This window comes from Balaenoptera ricei, chromosome 12 (assembly GCF_028023285.1).
Source record: "Balaenoptera ricei isolate mBalRic1 chromosome 12, mBalRic1.hap2, whole genome shotgun sequence".
In the NCBI taxonomy this organism is placed as follows: domain Eukaryota; kingdom Metazoa; phylum Chordata; class Mammalia; order Artiodactyla; family Balaenopteridae; genus Balaenoptera; species Balaenoptera ricei.
The window spans coordinates 53,512,973-53,531,150 of record NC_082650.1 but is presented as its reverse complement, the minus strand read 5'-3'; the positions used below and the strand labels follow the sequence as shown (position 1 = coordinate 53,531,150).

The following is an 18,178-nucleotide window of genomic DNA, read 5'->3' as shown; positions in this document are numbered from 1 at the left end:
AAACTTGTCCAACTGGAATATTGTAAAGAAAAGTTGAAAAAAAAGCCAGAATCTTCAGCAGCTCTAAGTGAGAGCGTATGCAGTCATGCATGAAACACAAGACTCCTGATAAACCTAAGCCATTCCTTGAGATACAGACCACGGGTCCTCAGTTCTCTTGGGGTTTTGGGCAATGATTCCCCGGGTGGTTTGGTCCCTGGTCCTCTTTGCTCTTGCTCAGATTGAGATCCTTCTTTCCTCTGGGACCAGCACTAATAAAGCCAAACCTTGCTGAGCCCAGCCTGGTTCTGGGGGGGCTTCATAGTTTGTTAATCATGGGAAATGACCAAATGACCAAAATTTATGTATTATTATTGGTCCTGAGATAGCTTAGTTAAATTTCACACACTCTGTAGCACCCAAAGCCTAGATTTCACTACATGGAACTACTACGGCAAAACCCAGCCTTTGTAGGAGAGAAGATGATCTGCATTCCCAGCGGTCAGATATGAGGGGAACTTGGACAGACATGAGGGGAATTCTCTCCCACCCAGCACATCGGGAGATGGTTCCCAGCTTTTGAGCTGCCATTTAAAGCATCAAGTTTAGTGACACACACTGCACTGGGGTTTGATGGCCACTGTATTTTTTGGTCATTTATAGTTGGGTTTATATTCTATAATGAGCCATAGAAGAATGTTTTATCATTTGTTAGTGGCATCTGCCAGTTTCCTTGGCAGTGCATAACAATAAATATCTTTCTTGCTTTAAAAAAAAAAAAAAAAAAAAATCAAGGGGCCCAGAAAGATGGAGGCAGTTGGGAGCAATAGAGGCCAACCAATCCAGGGTGTGTTACTGTTTACAAAAACACTACTAAAAAGGATGAAAAGATTGATGCTCTAGTGCAACCACTAGATGGCAGCCTTCCTGCATTAAAAGCTATCACCGTTGGCTAACACCAAATACTGGTATTAATGATTAAGTATTCTTTATATGGCTAAAACTATGAGGATGTTTTGGATTTTTAGAACGTGAATGAGCATAGAAAATTTATTCATTTCTCCATCCAGCTAGGGATTTTGTGATCATAAAACTCATCTACAGAGAATTTGAAATCAGTCTCTAAACTAGGAGTCAGATGGGTTCTCTACCCTCCACTCTGCCAATAATTAGCCCTGTGACCATGAACAGTGAATGTCTCTGGTCCTCAATGAGCTCAACTGCAAAATGAGATGATTGGGTCACTAGATTATCTCTGAGATATCTTCCAACTCAGATATTCTCATTTCTATATCATTTTGTAGTTGAGCCTGATGAATATGCTAGCTCAAAATACAATCCACATGATGCCTAGTAAATTATTGTATTATTCAGCAAATGTAAACTGATGTTCATGGGCATAATTAACATAGCTGAGGGCTTCCCTGGTGGCGCAGTGGTTCAGAATCTGCCCGCCAATGCAGGGGACACGGGTTCGAGCCCTGGTCTGGGAAGATCCCACATGCCGCAGAGTAACTGGGCCCGTGAGCCACAACTACTGAGCCTGCGTGTCTGGAGCCTGTGCTCCGCAACAAGAGAGGCTGCGACAGTGAGAGGCCCGCACACTGCGATGAAGAGTGGCCCCGCTCGCCGCAACTAGAGAAAGCCCTTGCACAGAAACTAAGACCCAACACAGCCAAAAATAAAAATAAATAAATTTAAAACATAGCTGATACTTATTGAGCACCTACTATGTGGCAATACTAGGCTAAGTGTTTCATGAGCATTACCTAATTTAAGTCTCATGACAGTCTGATTCTAATCCCCATTTTGCAGATGAGGAAACTGAGGCTGAGAGAAGTTAAGTAACTAGCCCAAGATCACATGGCTAATGGCTAGGCTGGTATGACTCTGAAACAGTGTGTATACCATTGCTATATTTCGTCTCTAATTCAGGTGAGAAAAATACAAATTTGAATACATCATTGCTTCTGAAAGAAAAACTCATTCTGTAAATCCAAAATCCTTGGTTTTCCAAGGGAAATATATTAGGGGTTTTTTTTTTTTTTGGTTTTTTGGGTTTTTTTCCTGGAGATAGGACAGATTTACTTGGCTCTATTGTCACACTGTCATTAGATGCCTCTTTGTGAGCCTTGGCAGAAAAGCCTAACATCCAGTTTCATGCACATGGGTAACCAGCAGGCCCAGGGCCCTGTCAGCCTTGTGGTTTCTCAGAGCCAGTGTCTCTTTAAATGTGCAATGAGGGACTGCGCCAGGTAATCACTAGGGACCTTTCCAGGTCTAGAATTATCTGATGGTGTGTCCATAATCTGATACAGGGCCTAATATTAGCAGGATAGAAGTTGCTCAGTATATGGTAGCTCCCTACCATTTAGCAGTTGCAGCAAGGAAATACTACACATACTATTTAGTGCTGTTTGTTAGTAAATTAAAAGTTTCCTCCCTTTCTTTGTGGCCAGCAAACTTACGTAGCCTTACAACCACTGCCTTAATTCAGAAGAGTGGTTCTAGTATCTGGTGTTTTCAGCTCTCTTGGAGACGCTTTTTGGTAACTTCCAAGTCACAATTCCAAGGTTTAGTAGAACATACTATGAATTCTTTGAGTAGCCACTAGATGGCAGTAGAGCATCAATTTATACCCTAGAGTTAATCCCAAACCTTTAGTTTTCTGTCTCATTGTATTTTACATGTACATTATCTCTGAAGCAAGAATTATTAGATAGAGAAACTCATAACTTGCTTTATATTGGGCTACACATATTAAAATGTTCGAGGAACAGCTTGATGGAGCAGACCAGATCAGGAAAACCTGAGGTGGATTTATAGGAAGTAAACAAAGCTGAAGTTTCATGGGCAACTCCAATGCCTTAGGAGGGGCCCTAGTGCTACAAATTTTGAAAAAGTAAGATATTTTGTTTTCTTTTTCTTAAAGAGGGCTCCAAAATTATATAAGCTTCAAGCCTCACAAAGCTTCGATTTGTCTGGAAATAGCCATGTGGCTCTTTTAATTTAGGAAAGGGTAATCAATCTTGCCGTTATTAATTTTCTACCTACTTAATCTCCAAGGACAAGGGCAATCCGGCTTTTAAAAGCAAGCCAAATAAAAAGGAAACAGGAAATAATGGAATGAGTGGGCCAATATTCCAGTTGTTTATGAGTCTGAGTGAAATAAAATACTTAACACTGAAACTCTTTCACTTCTGGCAGCATAATACCTGTACTAAAAAAAGGAAAGTACAGATTATAAATTAGCAAATTAGTAAATTATCCTCTGCTAAAACTCCAGACCGGTATGGCAGTGTTTGAGGATTTGATTTTATTCTGTCTTATTTTTTAACCCCAGAAGTGTTGTGCTTAATAAGAGACCAGAAGTGACTATTCAGAAAGGAAACTCTACTTCCATTTATAAATCTTAAATTTCTCACCAGGGGGCTATGCTTAGTCTTTCTTAAGACTACCAACAGCCTACTACTCATCAGGAGTTAAGCTGAAATGTACCCTTTGGAAAAGAAAAATGAACTTTCCAATTGGTCTTTCCTGTTGCAAACACTTACTCAGATTTTCTTTTAAGCTAGGGGGGGACTTATCTATGTCTAGCTCCATCTGTAACTATTATTCACAATTAAAAAATTTTGTCCACGCGATGAGCTCCTATGTCTACTAGACCTTGATATCCTGAGGGCTTGGAGTGGGTTCCTTCACCTTTGTGTCCTTGGATATATGACACATGGCAGGAAATCTAAAAATGCTTGCTGAAAGAATGAAAGCTAGATACTATTTCAAAGTTAATGTAGGGCCTGGGGGTCCCTCCAGCATGATTCTAGGTGTATTATATCTGTGTCATGTTTCGCAAAGGTTGTGTTTCAGGAGACACACCTGTGTAATACGTTTGCCACGAGTAGAAGTTCTGTGTCTGACATTAGAGAGGAACGAGAAAATGCTCATGGGGTGGCCTGAGCGTCTGGGGGGAGAAGCTCCTAAAGCTGAACTTGGCTTGTGAAGCCCTCTCAGCCCACACATCCCGTGGCCTTTCTTCACCTCCCAACCGAGTCCTGGAGCCAACTTTGAAATAATGACACCTGTGACAGGTGCTCAGCAGGACTGCTTGGATATGGATCTGGAAGAAAAGGAATTCAGCCAACCCCTCATCCCCCTCCCTTCCAAGGGAGGTCAGAGGTCACATTGGCTGTAGCACAGACTCGGCAATTCCTGGCTTGGGAATTGCAGATGAAGCAAGGACCTTGCCTGGACTACCTGTGAGGGTCATCCCCTTCGTCTGACCACTGAGAAGCTAAATCTGCCTTCTGAGATCATGACCCAAAGCATATAGAATTGACCTTTGGATAGCAGGCTAAGTCTTGTTAGTTTATCCCCAAATCAGGAGGGCAGGTACACTGCCTGGGTTCAACATGCAATGAGGCCAGAGTCATGAACGTTTCTGCTTTGGTAACTCAAATTCAACCATGAGTATATATCGACTCCACGTCTACCAACAGTGTAGTAAGTGTGGGGAACGTGTTGTAAGACAGGGAGGTGAGGTGACACACACCAACGTCCATGTCCACTCCGCCCCTACTCCTCTCTTCCTAATAGAACCCCAGCTTGTTTTGGTGTAGGCATGAGACACGCAGAGAAGTCTGCTAGGTGGTTTCTAGGGAAGACTTCCTTACTTCTTTATATATATATATATATATATATATATATATATATATATATATATATACACACACACACACACACACACACACACACACACACATATATATTTTTTATATTGGAGTATAGCCGATTAACAATGTTGTGATAGTTTCAGGTGCACAGCAAAGTGACTCAGCCATACATATACAGGTATCCATTCTCTCCCAGACTCCCCTTCCATCCAGGCTGCCACATAACACTGAGCAGAGTTCCCTGTGCTATACAGTAGGTCCTTGTTGGTTATCCTTTTTAAATATAGCAATGTGTACATGTCAATCCCAAACTCCCAAGACTTCCTTACTTCTGAGAGAGAGACACAGGAAAAGATAGTCTTTTCATCCCCTGGAATTATCGTATCTATCATATCTATATGTAATGACCAGAACTGTAGCAGCCACTCAATTCAGCAGCAACTGAATAAACTGATTAAACCAACTCAGTCCACCCTTTTCATTTATATGCAGTAAGAAACTTCATGTTTGATTAAGCTTCTGTGAGTTGGAATTTCTGTTACTTGCAGGCAAAAGAATCATACTATAGGCTGGGATTGGATCACAAGAAAAATTTAGAAAAAAGAGCACCCTTGCTAGCTTTTCATCACACAATACATAAGTATCTAGCAGGAAGGGAGAACTCCGTTTTGGAACTCTGCCCACCTCCAACAATATAAAGCTTAGGAAGCACATGTAGTTCAAGTTTATCACTGCATCTCTAGATCCATTCAATGGCATATTTTTTTTTCTTCAAAAAGAAAAAATATTAAAAGTGGCAGACTTTCTGTACATTTCTTGTTACTTTTACAATTTATATAAAACTGCAGTGGTTGGAATCCATTTTCTGTCCTGCTACTGAGTCCAAGCTCGTACTGCTCACCTCACAATACGCCAATAAATCGAGAAATGAGGTGTTGACGCAAGGAATACGATTTTATTTGGAAAACCAGCAGATGGAGAAGATGGTGGACTAAGGTCCCAAAGAACCATCTTGCCTGGGTTTGGATGCTAGTTTCTTTTATAGAACAAAGAGTGGAAGGAGAGGAGGAAAAGTTAAAAAGGTGATAAGCTGTTGCAAATATTTCCTGATTCCAGCCAGACTCTGGAGGGGGTGTGTTAATTTCTTCTTTCCTGCGGCCATTTACAGGTGGGCCTGGTGAGGATGTTTCCTGTGAACTTAAACAAAGGTATTTTAGCTTACACCTCAGGCTTGGGAGGCAGGGTTCCCAGATATGGGCCATTACGTATACTTTAAACTATAGGCAATGTCTCTTTAGTGATGAACTTGTAACAAAAGCAATAGAATAGGAAAGTTAAAGTAAAAGAAATAGATCCGATATGGAGTCAGATTTGTTTTTCCCCATTATAGTCCTAGTGGTCTTCACTTGCTTGCTGCTCTGCTTGGCTTATTTGTGAGCAGAAGAAGGCCAAGGACTGTGGTTTAGGGTCAGTGGACCAATTAGTAAAAATAAGTCGATGCAGACCTACAAGCGTGGTTAATTAAGCCTTTAACACCTTCTCAACTCTAAGATAGTTTTCAGTTGTTATGTGATTCCCCGGAGCTAGGTGTGTTTTTCTATCCCTTTATACATGCCTTCTGTAATTCCTAAGGAGAGATTTTCCTCAAAGGTGAACTTCAGTGCTTTCTTTCAGAGGGTAGAAATGTTTTTTTTCTAAGTCCTTGTATATGGTGTAAATGTTGCAGGAAGGAAACAGTTCAGAGTGGTTACTTATGCAGAGAGAAATTGTGACTGGGCTAAAGAAATTATTTTTTTATTTCAGTTCCCATGGAGAAGACAAAAAGAAATTGTTGCTGCTAATATATCTTCACATTTTCTATAACACAAAGAATAATGTTTTCTAAAACAAAGAGGTGCAAGATGAATTTCTTCAAATTACTCCCATACAGCCTTAATTTCTCAGCCTTAATTATATGCTTAAGAAATATATCAACCTGGACTTCCCTGGTGGCTCAGTGGTTAAGAATCTGCCTGCCAATGCAAGGAACTTGGGTTCGATCCCTGGTCCGGGAAGATCCCACATGTCACGGAGCAACTAAGCCCGTGCGCCATAACTACTGAGCCTGTGCTCTAGAGCCTGCATGCAACAACTACTGAAGCCTGCACACCTAGAGCCCGTGCTCCACAATAAGAGAAGCCACTGCAATGAGAAACCCACTCACTACAACGCAGAGTAGCCCCCACTCGCCACAACTAGAGAAGCCCACGCACAGCAACAAAGACCCAACGCAGCCAAAAATAATTAAAATAAATAATTTTTTTTAAAACGAAGAAGAAATATATCAACCCTTGTATCAGTTATAATGCTGCTCAACTACAGATAATAGAGAACATGTGACTCAAAGTGGCTTAAAGAATAGGACATTTATTATGCAACATAACAAGAACTCTAGAGCTAGGGCAGGTCTAGGGTTGGTTAATTCAGCTACTCAACAATGTATTTGAAGACTCAAGTTGCTCTCATATTTCTGCCCTGCTTTCTCCTCCATCTATTCTCCGTAGGCTAATGCCACTTCTGGTCCCAGGATGGCTGTCACATTTCATCACATGCAGTCATGACACTGGCCTTCAGGGAAGAACTGTTGCTTTCCGTAAACCTTCTTTTAAGAGAAAGAGCTTCTACTGATTCCTTCAGCAGATGTCTCTCTCATATCAGTGGCCAGAGTTGCATCAGATAAGTAGGGCAAAGTACAAACACTTTAAGGGTCAGGTAGACCTAAATCAGTGTGGTGATATCAGCAAGACAGATATGTATGGGCATATGTCTGAGTCAGTTACTGGCGAGGGGAATGGGACACCAGGATTAGACCAATCGTGATTGATTATCAGGGCAGGAAGCAGCTTCCTCTGGAGCACATGGATATCTGAACAAAATCAGGGTTATTAGCAAAGAAAATGTGTGTTAGGGGTGTGACGGTTAGGCTGGGGGTTTAGATAAAGGAAATGGTTTTGGGCTAGGCAACCACCAATGTCTGCTAAAACTCTCTGCCTTCGTTCGTTTGCATTCCTTTTAAATCTAATAAATATTATAATCCGGGGAACAGTTTCCTTTGCCTGGCATAGCCTAGATTCCTCCCCTAACTGGGAGTCAATTTCCACTTTATTTCCAATGTGCAGGAAACATACAAATGTCTTTTTTTTTTTTCTCTTAAGAACAATGACAGCAGAGCAACCAAACAAATATAAAATGAAATTGTATTGCTTTCATGTCAAAATCTAACCATCTAGCAATTTACCTATTTACCTATCTATCTCGATTTGTTTTCTGCACAGGGTTTAAAAGAATTCTGTTTATAAATGTGTTATGAGAGTACCAAGTTATCTGCAATCCTGTGTAGGTTTTGAAGAATGATTCATTATTTTGGTTGATTGGAAATATACACAGGGAAGTGTGCCTTTGGGCTTCTTGATTTTCCAGCATCCTTGATAAGTTGTTGTTTCCACTCTTTACAGAGCTTTGGAGGTAGTGGATGGAGGCCGTGTGGCTGGAGAGTGCCAAGAATTTACATTGCACTTCGGGGAGTCCCGGTTCTTTCACACCACCTGTGAGGTGCCTGGTCCTTCACGTACAGAGTCTGGAATGTTTAAAAAGGTAATGCTTCATTTCCAGTATTTGGCTCCCAGGACTAAACACTTTAATGAATTAAAAAGTGAAAAATAACCCCTGTCTGATTGAAAAACACATAGTTGAAAAGAACGTAGATGGTAAAAAGGTCATTATATATCAATGCACCAAGATAATAAATAAGAATCAAGGGATAAGTTTGAATCTTTGCTCTTTGCTGCCTTCAAATGTTCTACCTCGTTGTCCTGGGTGCCTTTTGCTTGCCCTTTTCCCTTTGTATACCTTTAACTCAAAGATATACAAAATAAAATGACATCAATATTTGGAAATAGTGATTCTTTCCCATAAAAGGCATTTTTACTGCTTCCTACTGTAAGGCATGTAGAGTTGTTACCATTCTATCGGTAGTTACATCTTTTTTTTTTAAATTGGTTTTATGATTGTATTGCCTTTTTTTAAAAATTTAATTATTTATTTATTTATTTTTGGGTGTGTTGGGTCTTCGTTTCTGTGCGAGGGCTTTCTCTAGTTGCGGCGAGGAGGGGCCACTCTTCATCGCGGTGCGTGGGTCTCTCACTGTCGCGGCCTCTCGTTGCGGAGCACAGGCTCCAGACGCGCAGGCTCAGTAGTTGTGGCTCACTGGCCTAGTTGCTCCACGGCATGTGGGATCTTCCCAGACCAGGGCTCGAACCCATGTCCCCTGCACTGGCAGGCAGATTCTCAACCACTGCGCCACCAAGGAAGCCCGGTAGTTACATCTTAATATCTAGATGTTTGCACAGAAAGTTCTGACTTAACTATATTGCCTTAAAAGAAAAGTTTTCCCCAAAGTGGGAGATAATGTGTATGAATGTTAACTGCATCCTTTCACCCATGAAAAGACATGGCTCCTGTCCTTGCCTGCAGGCAACAAAGTAGAATAAAGTCTTGAGTCACAGTGTGAGAGCTGGTTTAGCTGCCAGGCTTTGAAGGTTGTATAATGCATTTCTTTTTTTTTTTTTAATAAATTTATTTATTTATTTATTTATGACTGCGTTGGGTCTTTGTTGCTGTGCGCAGGTTCTCATTGCGGTGGCTTCTGTTGTTGCAGAGCACGGGCTCTAGGCGCGCGGGCTTCAGTAGCTGTGGCTCGAAGGCTCTAGAGCGCAGGCTCAATCGTTGTGGCGCACAGGCCCAGCCGCTCCGCGGCATGTGGGATCTTCCCGGACCAGGGATCAAACCCGTGTCTCCTGCATTGGCAGGCGGATTCTTAACCACTGTGCCACAAGGGAAGCCCAAAGGTTGTATAATACATTTCTTGTTACAACTTCTTATAAGATCACTGATGGTTAGTAATGAAAGATATTTTGTCATGAAAGAAATCCCCCTCCCAAAGGAATTTGCTTTAGTAATGCTATATATTAAAAGTGAAAAAATTACTTAGTGTAAGATGAAAAATTTTAGAGATTGGATGTACAACAGTGTGAATATATTTAGGACTACTGAGCTATATACTTAAAATGGTTAAGATGGTAAATTGTATGTTATGTGTATTCTACCACAATTAAAAATTAAAATTAAAAATATCTTACTGGTGGAAAGCAGTAAGAAAAAAGGACATGATGCGATTATAAACTCATATTTTATATTTTATTAGAAAATGACAAAAGTAGGTAGGGAAATTCAACAGAAAACGCCTTCTAACTCAAAGTAGCATAATATCAATCAGAGTACCAGAAATATAAAATTAAATTTTATAAAATGTTGAAATTAAAAAATCAAATTTAAACTAAAAATTTAAATAACCTGGCTTCCTATAATTTATACTCACTTTCAAATTGGTTTTGCATTTTGTTCTTCTTTCTCTATAAGAAATAGTTTATAACTGGAAACAAAACCTGATAAATCCAGTCGCTGGCCCTGAGTTTCGAGTTGTTTTCTACATTTTTCCTTTAATAACTTAAAATAAAAATAATTCTGCAAGTATCATGCCATTAACTATCCTATGATGATTACTGAAGTCCAGGAAACAATTGGTGGCAGCATTCAAAGTTGGGGCAAAAAGTAAATTCCCTGAGAAGGATGGCAGTGAAGGGTCTGCAGTGCCCCCTCCCTTGGTCTGCAGTTCAGCAATAGCCGTGTCTTCTTCACAGTACCCTTATCCCATCTAGACATGCTCTCTCAACCCTTGCTTGCTGTCCCAGGCTGCAGTCAAGGAGCCCTGAGCACCAGGCAGCTCATGGGAGAGGCCCCAAGGCCAAGCCAGAGAGCTCAGTCCCATGAAGGCTGGCAGGGAGAAAGAGGCCAGTCGGTACACCTGGGGAAGGCAGAGGCTTGGGACCAGAAACGGATGAACTGGGAACCCAGTGTAGGAAGGGAGCCAGGGCAGATAGAAGCAGGGTAGGAACTGGACGAAAGGAGCAAGCAGAGGCAAAATGTCATTCTGGCTACACTGTCTCCACGTGTCGCCTGAAATGGGGTCAACCAGGCACCGCCTGTACTCTCTACCTGTACCACACCCTCCTGCTCAGAGATGGTCAAATGCCCACATCAGGAAGAACTGGCTCCCAGGTCCACTTCTGGATCTGCCTGTTTCTCCCTCTCCTGCTCCCCGCCTCCATCATCCCTCTTTCTTCCTCCGGCTTGCGCTGGGCTCTAGCTCTCTGGATCTTTCTCATCTGCATATTCTACTATGGCTGGGAGAAAGGAAGAGGCATGGAACAGGCGTTCTCTTGCCTACTGATGTGTTCTCAACTTTATGTCTCTTGAGATCATGGCTGAGAGGAGTAACCAGACCATTCTCAGAAGTGCAGGACAGCCCCACACCACCAGCCTGGCCAGTAGTACCGGGAAACAGAAGCTAACTCCATGTAGATTCTGGGTAGTTCGTACCTACTGTGAGTGCCAGCATGCCAGGGCGCCTCCCATACCTTCCAAAGGACTCTTCTCTTAATCCACTCTCTGCAGCAAGCCTGGTCATTTCCTGCAGGATTCAGCAGATTTACTAGGAAGTTGTATCAGGGCCACCCTTGGCGTCTTTCCCAGGCAGAAGGCCATCAGTTCTTCTTAAGATACCTGACTTGATCTAGCCCTCTAAGTTATATGTATTTACTCAGATGAATGTTTAAATTTTTTATTTTCATTGAAGTGAAGCCATGTGCCTTCCCCCAAACAACCAAGATTTATTCATTTTCTATATTTGTTCCATACACTCTGTGTTACTGTGTTTGTTTACTTATTTAACATGCTGTTAACATTCCTTAGACATTCTTTAGAGCTGCAATACTGTACTGAATCCTTCAATTAAAAGAAGACATTGTTCTTCCAGCTTGTATAAACGGAAATAGGGATTTATAATTATAAAGCTGGTATTGCCTCTCAAATGCATGTATACGTCAACTAGGAAAAAAAGCGCAACTACAAATCAAAGGAGAATATTACTAGAATTTAAATCTTAGAAAAATCATCAGGGATTTTATTTATTTATACCAAACAATTTTTCCTTTAAACGACTGCGTAAAACCTTTAGTCAGCTTTAGAGTAGAAGATATATTTATGTAAATATTTATATTTGTTACAAATACTTATATATATATATATTTTTTTATCATGAATATAGAAATGCACTCTTTTATTTATTTATTTATTTATTTATTTATTTATGGCTGTGTTGGGTCTTCGTTTCTGTGCGAGGGCTTTCTCCAGTTGCGGCAAGCGGGGGCCACTCTTCATCGCGGTGCGTGGGTCTCTCACTGTCGCGCCCTCTCCTGTTGCGGAGCACAGGCTCCAGACGCACAGGCTCAGCAATTGTGGCTCACGGGCCTAGTTGCTCCGCGGCATGTGGGATCTTCCCAGACCAGGGCTCAAACCCGTGTCCCCTGCATTGGCAGGCAGATTCTCAACCACTGCGCCACCAGGGAAGCCCACAGATATTTATATTTGTAACAGACTTTTAATATGAGAGAAAAGCATAAGGAAGTGGTATCATTGAGTGAAAACATATATCATACGTGATAATTATATTGAATAATTCTTTCATTGCATGTAAGAAAGGATTAACATTGTAGATTAATATATGTTTTGCTGTATTATATACTTACTATATTTACTACTTAATTCATTTTTTAAATGAAAATGTCTTAATTCCACTACATAGAGATATTTCCAGGACATGAAGTAACACCCTTTATTAATTAAAGCATTTCTTTAAAAAAAAGAGAATAAGAATACTGAGCAAAATATTGTTAATTAAAATTAGCGTCTTCAAAGAGAGTAATTACCTTAATGAGAATTTCAGTGATTTCTAGTATGAAAATCTTTTAATTTCCCTTCAATTCTAATCACTTATTTTGATCTAGAAAATTGTATCTGACAATAGTGATAAGTAAAATTGTCACATTTTCAATCATTCTGGAGCCAAGTTCAAACAAGTAAAAAGGAATAGTGGGCACAGCAATTGTTTGATTAATTCAAGCAAAAGAAAAGAATTATTTTTGCTTTAACCGTTCGGATTTTTTCATTCTTGACTTGGATAAAGCCTCTATTTCCCATTGCCTGTAAGTGTGTTTGCATGTGCATGTGTATAAGTGTGTGTATGTGTACTTTTTAAAAGAAAAAATAAGCCCCACACCCCCAAACCAAAGTTACTATAATCTATAGAGGAGAAAGAATTTTGCCAACTCAGTGCTGCTCCTTTAGAAGTCATGTGTACAGATTTTGATTCTTGTTAATGCTTCTCTGCCTCATCATCCAGGAGATATCTGTGAAGCTCTCATCCCACTCTTGAGATTGGGATGCTCCCACATCATCCAAGACAGGTATCTGCTTTAGTCTCAAGTATCTCAGAGATGGTTCTACCACAGTTGCTTCTGACAGCTTTTTCATCGCCCAGTTAAGCTTGTAATTGTCAAGGTGGAGTGTTGTCCAGCTTCCAGCCTGGTTATTCTAGTTCAGTCAATAAGGATAACAATTCAGTTCAACAAGGATTTGTCAAGGTAGCAGAGAGGACAAAACATTTCCTAACATGTTCATTTCCATGTTTCTCAGGTGGTTGAACACTCTGAGAGGTGACATCCCATTTCTCTTCCCAACCCTATCACTTCTCCTTTCTCTCTCTCTAGCTGTTCCACATGAGCCCACTGATTTTCCTCTGGATGCCCAGTCCCCAGGCTTACCTCATTTCTTAGGTTGGACTAAGTTCAAAATATGAAGTACTTAAGAAGGTTCAGACTTGTCCACCTGCCCTGCCCCATCCCATGCAGCCCAGTGTTGGGTCTTCTCTTCTGTTGGGTTGGCCTAGGACACAGTACATGAACATTGGTTGCTGGGCTCCTACATTTTGTCTCAGATCACCCATGTTGCTAATCTCACCAAGGACTCTTCTGAAATTATCCTGCAAGTAGTAAGACCTTCGAAATCCAAGTTCCGACCCCCAAGCCCCAATCCTGAGACGGAGGCATTTAATTACTAAGGTTAGTCCTTCCCAATAGTGACTTCCTTGAAGGACTTAAGAGTATAATCCATCTGTTCCAACTCTGCATTCCACACTCCTATTGGCACTTTGTCTTACACTTGCATATGTCATCTGGTGTGTGATTAGGGACTGCTGACCCCTTAGACCTACCTTGTCCCAAATCTCTGCTTTCATCGTCCTTCAGATCTTGACATCATTTTACCCACCCCACCCTGGGACCTGTCCTAGCCACACAGGTAGGCCTAGTGCCCAATTTCAATCTCTCATCCCTTTCCCTACTGGCTGCATGGCAGGAATCTCTCTGTGCTCTGTAAGTACTGATCTAAAAGGCTAAATATACTGTTAGGAAAAATAATTCAACATAGAGAGCAATGTGTACAGCATGTTACATTTTGTGTAAAACGGGGATTAGAATAGATAGATAGATAGATAGATAGATAGATATAGATATATCTTTGTAGATTCATTAAGAAATTATGGAAGGATACATAAAAAGCTAGTAATAATTACTTGTGATAGAGGTGGGGGAAAAGAGTAGATAGGGGATGCAGGTGGGAGAGAGACTTTACTGTGCATCTTTTCATATTTTGAATTTTGAACTATTTGAAAGTATTGCCTATTCAAAATGTTTTTGAAGATGGAGGAATGAATAGATATGATTTAAGTTATATTGTGATTAAAGTCACATTGAAATGGTTTAGGTATGCACGTGTGATTTCTTTATGATTCTCTGATTTGCTGTAAACTCTACCAGTCCTGACTGCATTTCCGGAGGACGTTACTGTTGTTTCCAAATTTCTTATTGCCCCATTCTACTGCCTTTGCCCATATTCTTTCCCATGCCTAGAAAGTCTTTCCACTTGTCTACCTGCAAAATTCTACTCATCCTTTAAGATCCTGCTGAAACAGCTCTTTCTTTGTGATCCCTGCCCTCAAAAACTTGTTTATTTACCTTGGATGTATCATGAACTCAGCACTTACCATATTGATTTACAAGTCTCCTTCCTTACCAGACTAGGAGGCCCTAAGGGTCAGACTGCATTTGTATGGCTGGAACATTATAAATTTTGCATGAATGAAATGCTGTCTATTTGCAGTAAAAAGTAGTAGAAAACAATGCTGTTGGAAATGTGCAGCATTTCAGCTCCGTATGAGTTGAATTTTTATTTACGCTCTAGAAGGTAGAGAAGGAAAGCTCACCAAATGCATATGCACATAAGTAAGCCATGTGTGGGCAGCAGAAAGAGAATGTGGCTGTTTCTGGAGCATGACTCCACCCTCCTTCTCCAGCACTTGGGCTGTGGGGTCGTGAAGATCAAGGTAGAGCATAGTGGCCTAGGAAGCACTTTTCCTCTGGAAAAGCCTGGTATTATTGGATGCAGCAAGAGGTGCTTTTCCTACATTGGAAGTTTCACATGTTGGGCATTCTATGGGCTGGAGAATGTTGCTTTAATATCCCAAGAGTGGCATTACAAAAGCAGGATATGGTATACCAGTTCTTTTTCTCATTAAAGCTAAATGTCTGGCCTTATAAGAAAAAGATTGATTGCCTATGCATAGCTGGCTTTGGGAAAATCAAGCCTATGGATATAACTATCTGTGATATTGTACATTTGAAGGTACCATGGTCACAAGGAAGTAACAGGAGATCAATGAGTGATTTGTTGTTTGTTTTTTTTTTTACACCCCAAGTACATGTGTTGTCTTCCTTTGAGGTAGTGACTATGGGTGCTGTTTATTCACATATGTATAAATAAATATATAAGTATATATTAGCCAGTCCATTTCCCCATAACCCAAACTGGAAAGCTTTGTCTGTGGTAGGGTTTTGAGGTCTATTTGTTTTTTAAATGTGGTAATATATTTATTATTTTTCTTCTAAATATTATATTTGTTTGTTGCAAAAAATTTCCAAGAGTGTGAAACATACAAAATGAAGACTTAAATTCTCCCATTACACTTGAAGGTAACTAGTTTGGTGTGTATACTTTCAGAGTTTTTTGTTACGTATTTATGTAAACAGAGTTAGTGTATTTGTGCTTTTCCAACCAAAAGATATCATACAATGCATACAATTCTCTAATTTGTTTCTTTTTACTAAGCAATCTTTGTGATCATCTTTCCAAGTCAGTATCTATAAATACACCTCTTTTGAACTACTACGTGATAGTATTCCATATGTATATTACGATGGCTGTACTATTCTATAGTTAACCAATCTTTATTTATGAACATTTAAGTTACTTCCACTTTTTTTTTCTTTTATAAACATTGCCCTCTCTCTGGGTGTTTTTCTGTCAGTATTTCTATGGGATAAATTCTCTAGAAATGGAATTACTGAATCAAAAGCACACTTATTTTTAGATGTTATAAATATTGTCAAATTGCCCATAAAAAGGTTTTTTTTTTTTTTAAAGGTACATTTATTCTCCAGTCCTTTTCTTTATTTATATTTATTTTTGGCTGTGTTGGGTCTTCGTTTCTGTGCGAGGGCTTTCTCCAGTTGCGGAGAGCGGGGGCCACTCTTCATCGCGGTGCGCGGGCCTCTCACTGTCGTGGCCTCTCCCGTTGCGGAGCACAGGCTCCAGACGCGCAGGCTCAGTAGTTGTGGCTCACGGGCTTAGTTGCTCCACGGCATGTGGGATCTTCCCAGACCAGGGCTCGAACCCGTGTCCCCTGCATTGGCAGGCAGATTCTTAACCACTGCGCCACCAGGGAAGCCCCCATAAAAAGGTTTTATCAACCTAAGTTCCCAACCAAAGTGAATGAATGTGCCTGTTTTCCTACCACTTCATAAATGTTGTATGTAATTGATTTTTTTTCGTTTTGTCATTCTGTTGGTATCTCATTGTTTAAAGTTATAGTTCTTCAATTAAGAATGAGGTTGGGCTCTTTTTTTATGTTTACTGGCCATTTGTATTTCTTCAGTGAATTATCTTTTCATGTTTTTTGCTCATTTATGTGTTGGGTTTATCTTGCTTAAGATATTGTGACAAAGTGATAATCATTTTTTTTTTCCCAAGTGATAATCATTGGTATTCAAACTGGTTAAAAATTGTGTTTTTACAGGGGACATTTTAACCTTTTTGTATTCTTTTTCTTTTAAAAAGTTATTTTAAGTTATTTAAAATAACTTAGTGTTCGGTTATCCAATTAAGGTTTAAATTTGTTGTGTGCTTGTAGGGGCGGGAGTTTTGCGTGGCTGGAACTGTTAGGTAGTGAAAACCGGAAATGCTTCTCTGCTCTTACTAGAGAGTGGGTATCAGAGGAGATGGGAGTGGGAATGGGACTTGTGAAATAATAGTTTTTGGTCACTCATGCAATGGAACTAAATGACAGTCTCAGAAGAGTCACTGAAATGTTTTTCCCTCTCATTCACTGCGGTCCTGCTCCTGTATGTCTTTCAGTCCCTGTGTTCAAGTGAATTTCTTTCACTTATTATAAAAAATATTTACAACAGTCTTAGACTCAAAGTATCAAAGGCTGAAAATATTTAAGTTAAAGTCCTTCAGGATTCTGTGTCTAGCTCTAGTCAAGACAGATCCATTTCCATCAGGAATCCCTGGCTGGTGATCATCCTGACCAGCATGCCTGTCTTGTTGTAAGGATCATTAGTGATTGTAAAGCCCAGAGCATATACAAAGCTCTCTATAAGTAGTAATTATTGTTATTGTTCTCTGACATCCTTAAATTTCAAACTGAATTCCTACCAGCCAATGTAGTACAGGAGAAAATTAAAGTTCTTGTGACATCATTCCCAAAATAAAGAGGAGTCGCTGGCCAGTGATGCTCATTTGTTTTCCTGAAGACATCGAGAGAGGATCACATCGTCATTTTGGCCAGAGAGAAGACAATTTGGGGGGGGGGGTCTTCTTTTGAATATTTTAATCATAGAATATTTGTTTAGGTCAGGAATCCCTCATTGGGGATCCCTTCTTTAGCCAAGAACAAAGCCCTCTGGCTACACTCGACGACATTTGGGCCAATTGGAACCAGATCTGGTTGCTTATGTAGCTCTGGACACTGGACTTCTTCTGCAATACTCAGTTCTGCTGAGGAAAATCTGAAGACTGGCCTAATCCAGAGCCTCAATGGGGGGTCGAACCTGCCGTGGTTCTGGCTGTGGCAGGTGTAGCGGGTGTGCCGACAGTAGCAGCGGGAGGGCAGACTCTCGGAATAGGTGCCCCGACTCCCGGAATAGATATAAAAATTCCAGAAACAGGTATTGTAACCGAGATCTAGAGGTGAGTCCTGCTGAGGGAATCTTTCTGAATATTGATTTGTCCAATGTCTCTTTAATAACAATTGAGTACGAGGTACATGATTGTGAATCAGTATGTGTTACTGTTTCACAGGGCTAATGCCATGGTAGTCTTATATATTTGAAAGTATCCTGGGCACTATTTATTAACATACTCCCTTACTTTTTTTCTGAGTGTTAAACAATTTTTTTTTTTTTTTTGCAGTTGGT

General features: G+C 40.4%; 1 protein-coding gene across 2 annotated transcripts in view; it reads left to right on the top strand.

Annotated features, from left to right (window-relative positions):
- The window catches only part of CRYBG1 (crystallin beta-gamma domain containing 1), a 213,325-nt gene that overhangs the window by 84,731 nt on the left and 110,416 nt on the right, over nucleotides 1-18,178 (top strand). For both annotated transcript variants that reach the window (XM_059941485.1, XM_059941484.1), the window contains exon 2: nucleotides 8,144-8,282. In XM_059941485.1, coding sequence (XP_059797468.1) covers nucleotides 8,144-8,282 — 139 coding nt within the window. The remainder of the gene's footprint in view (nucleotides 1-8,143; nucleotides 8,283-18,178) is intronic.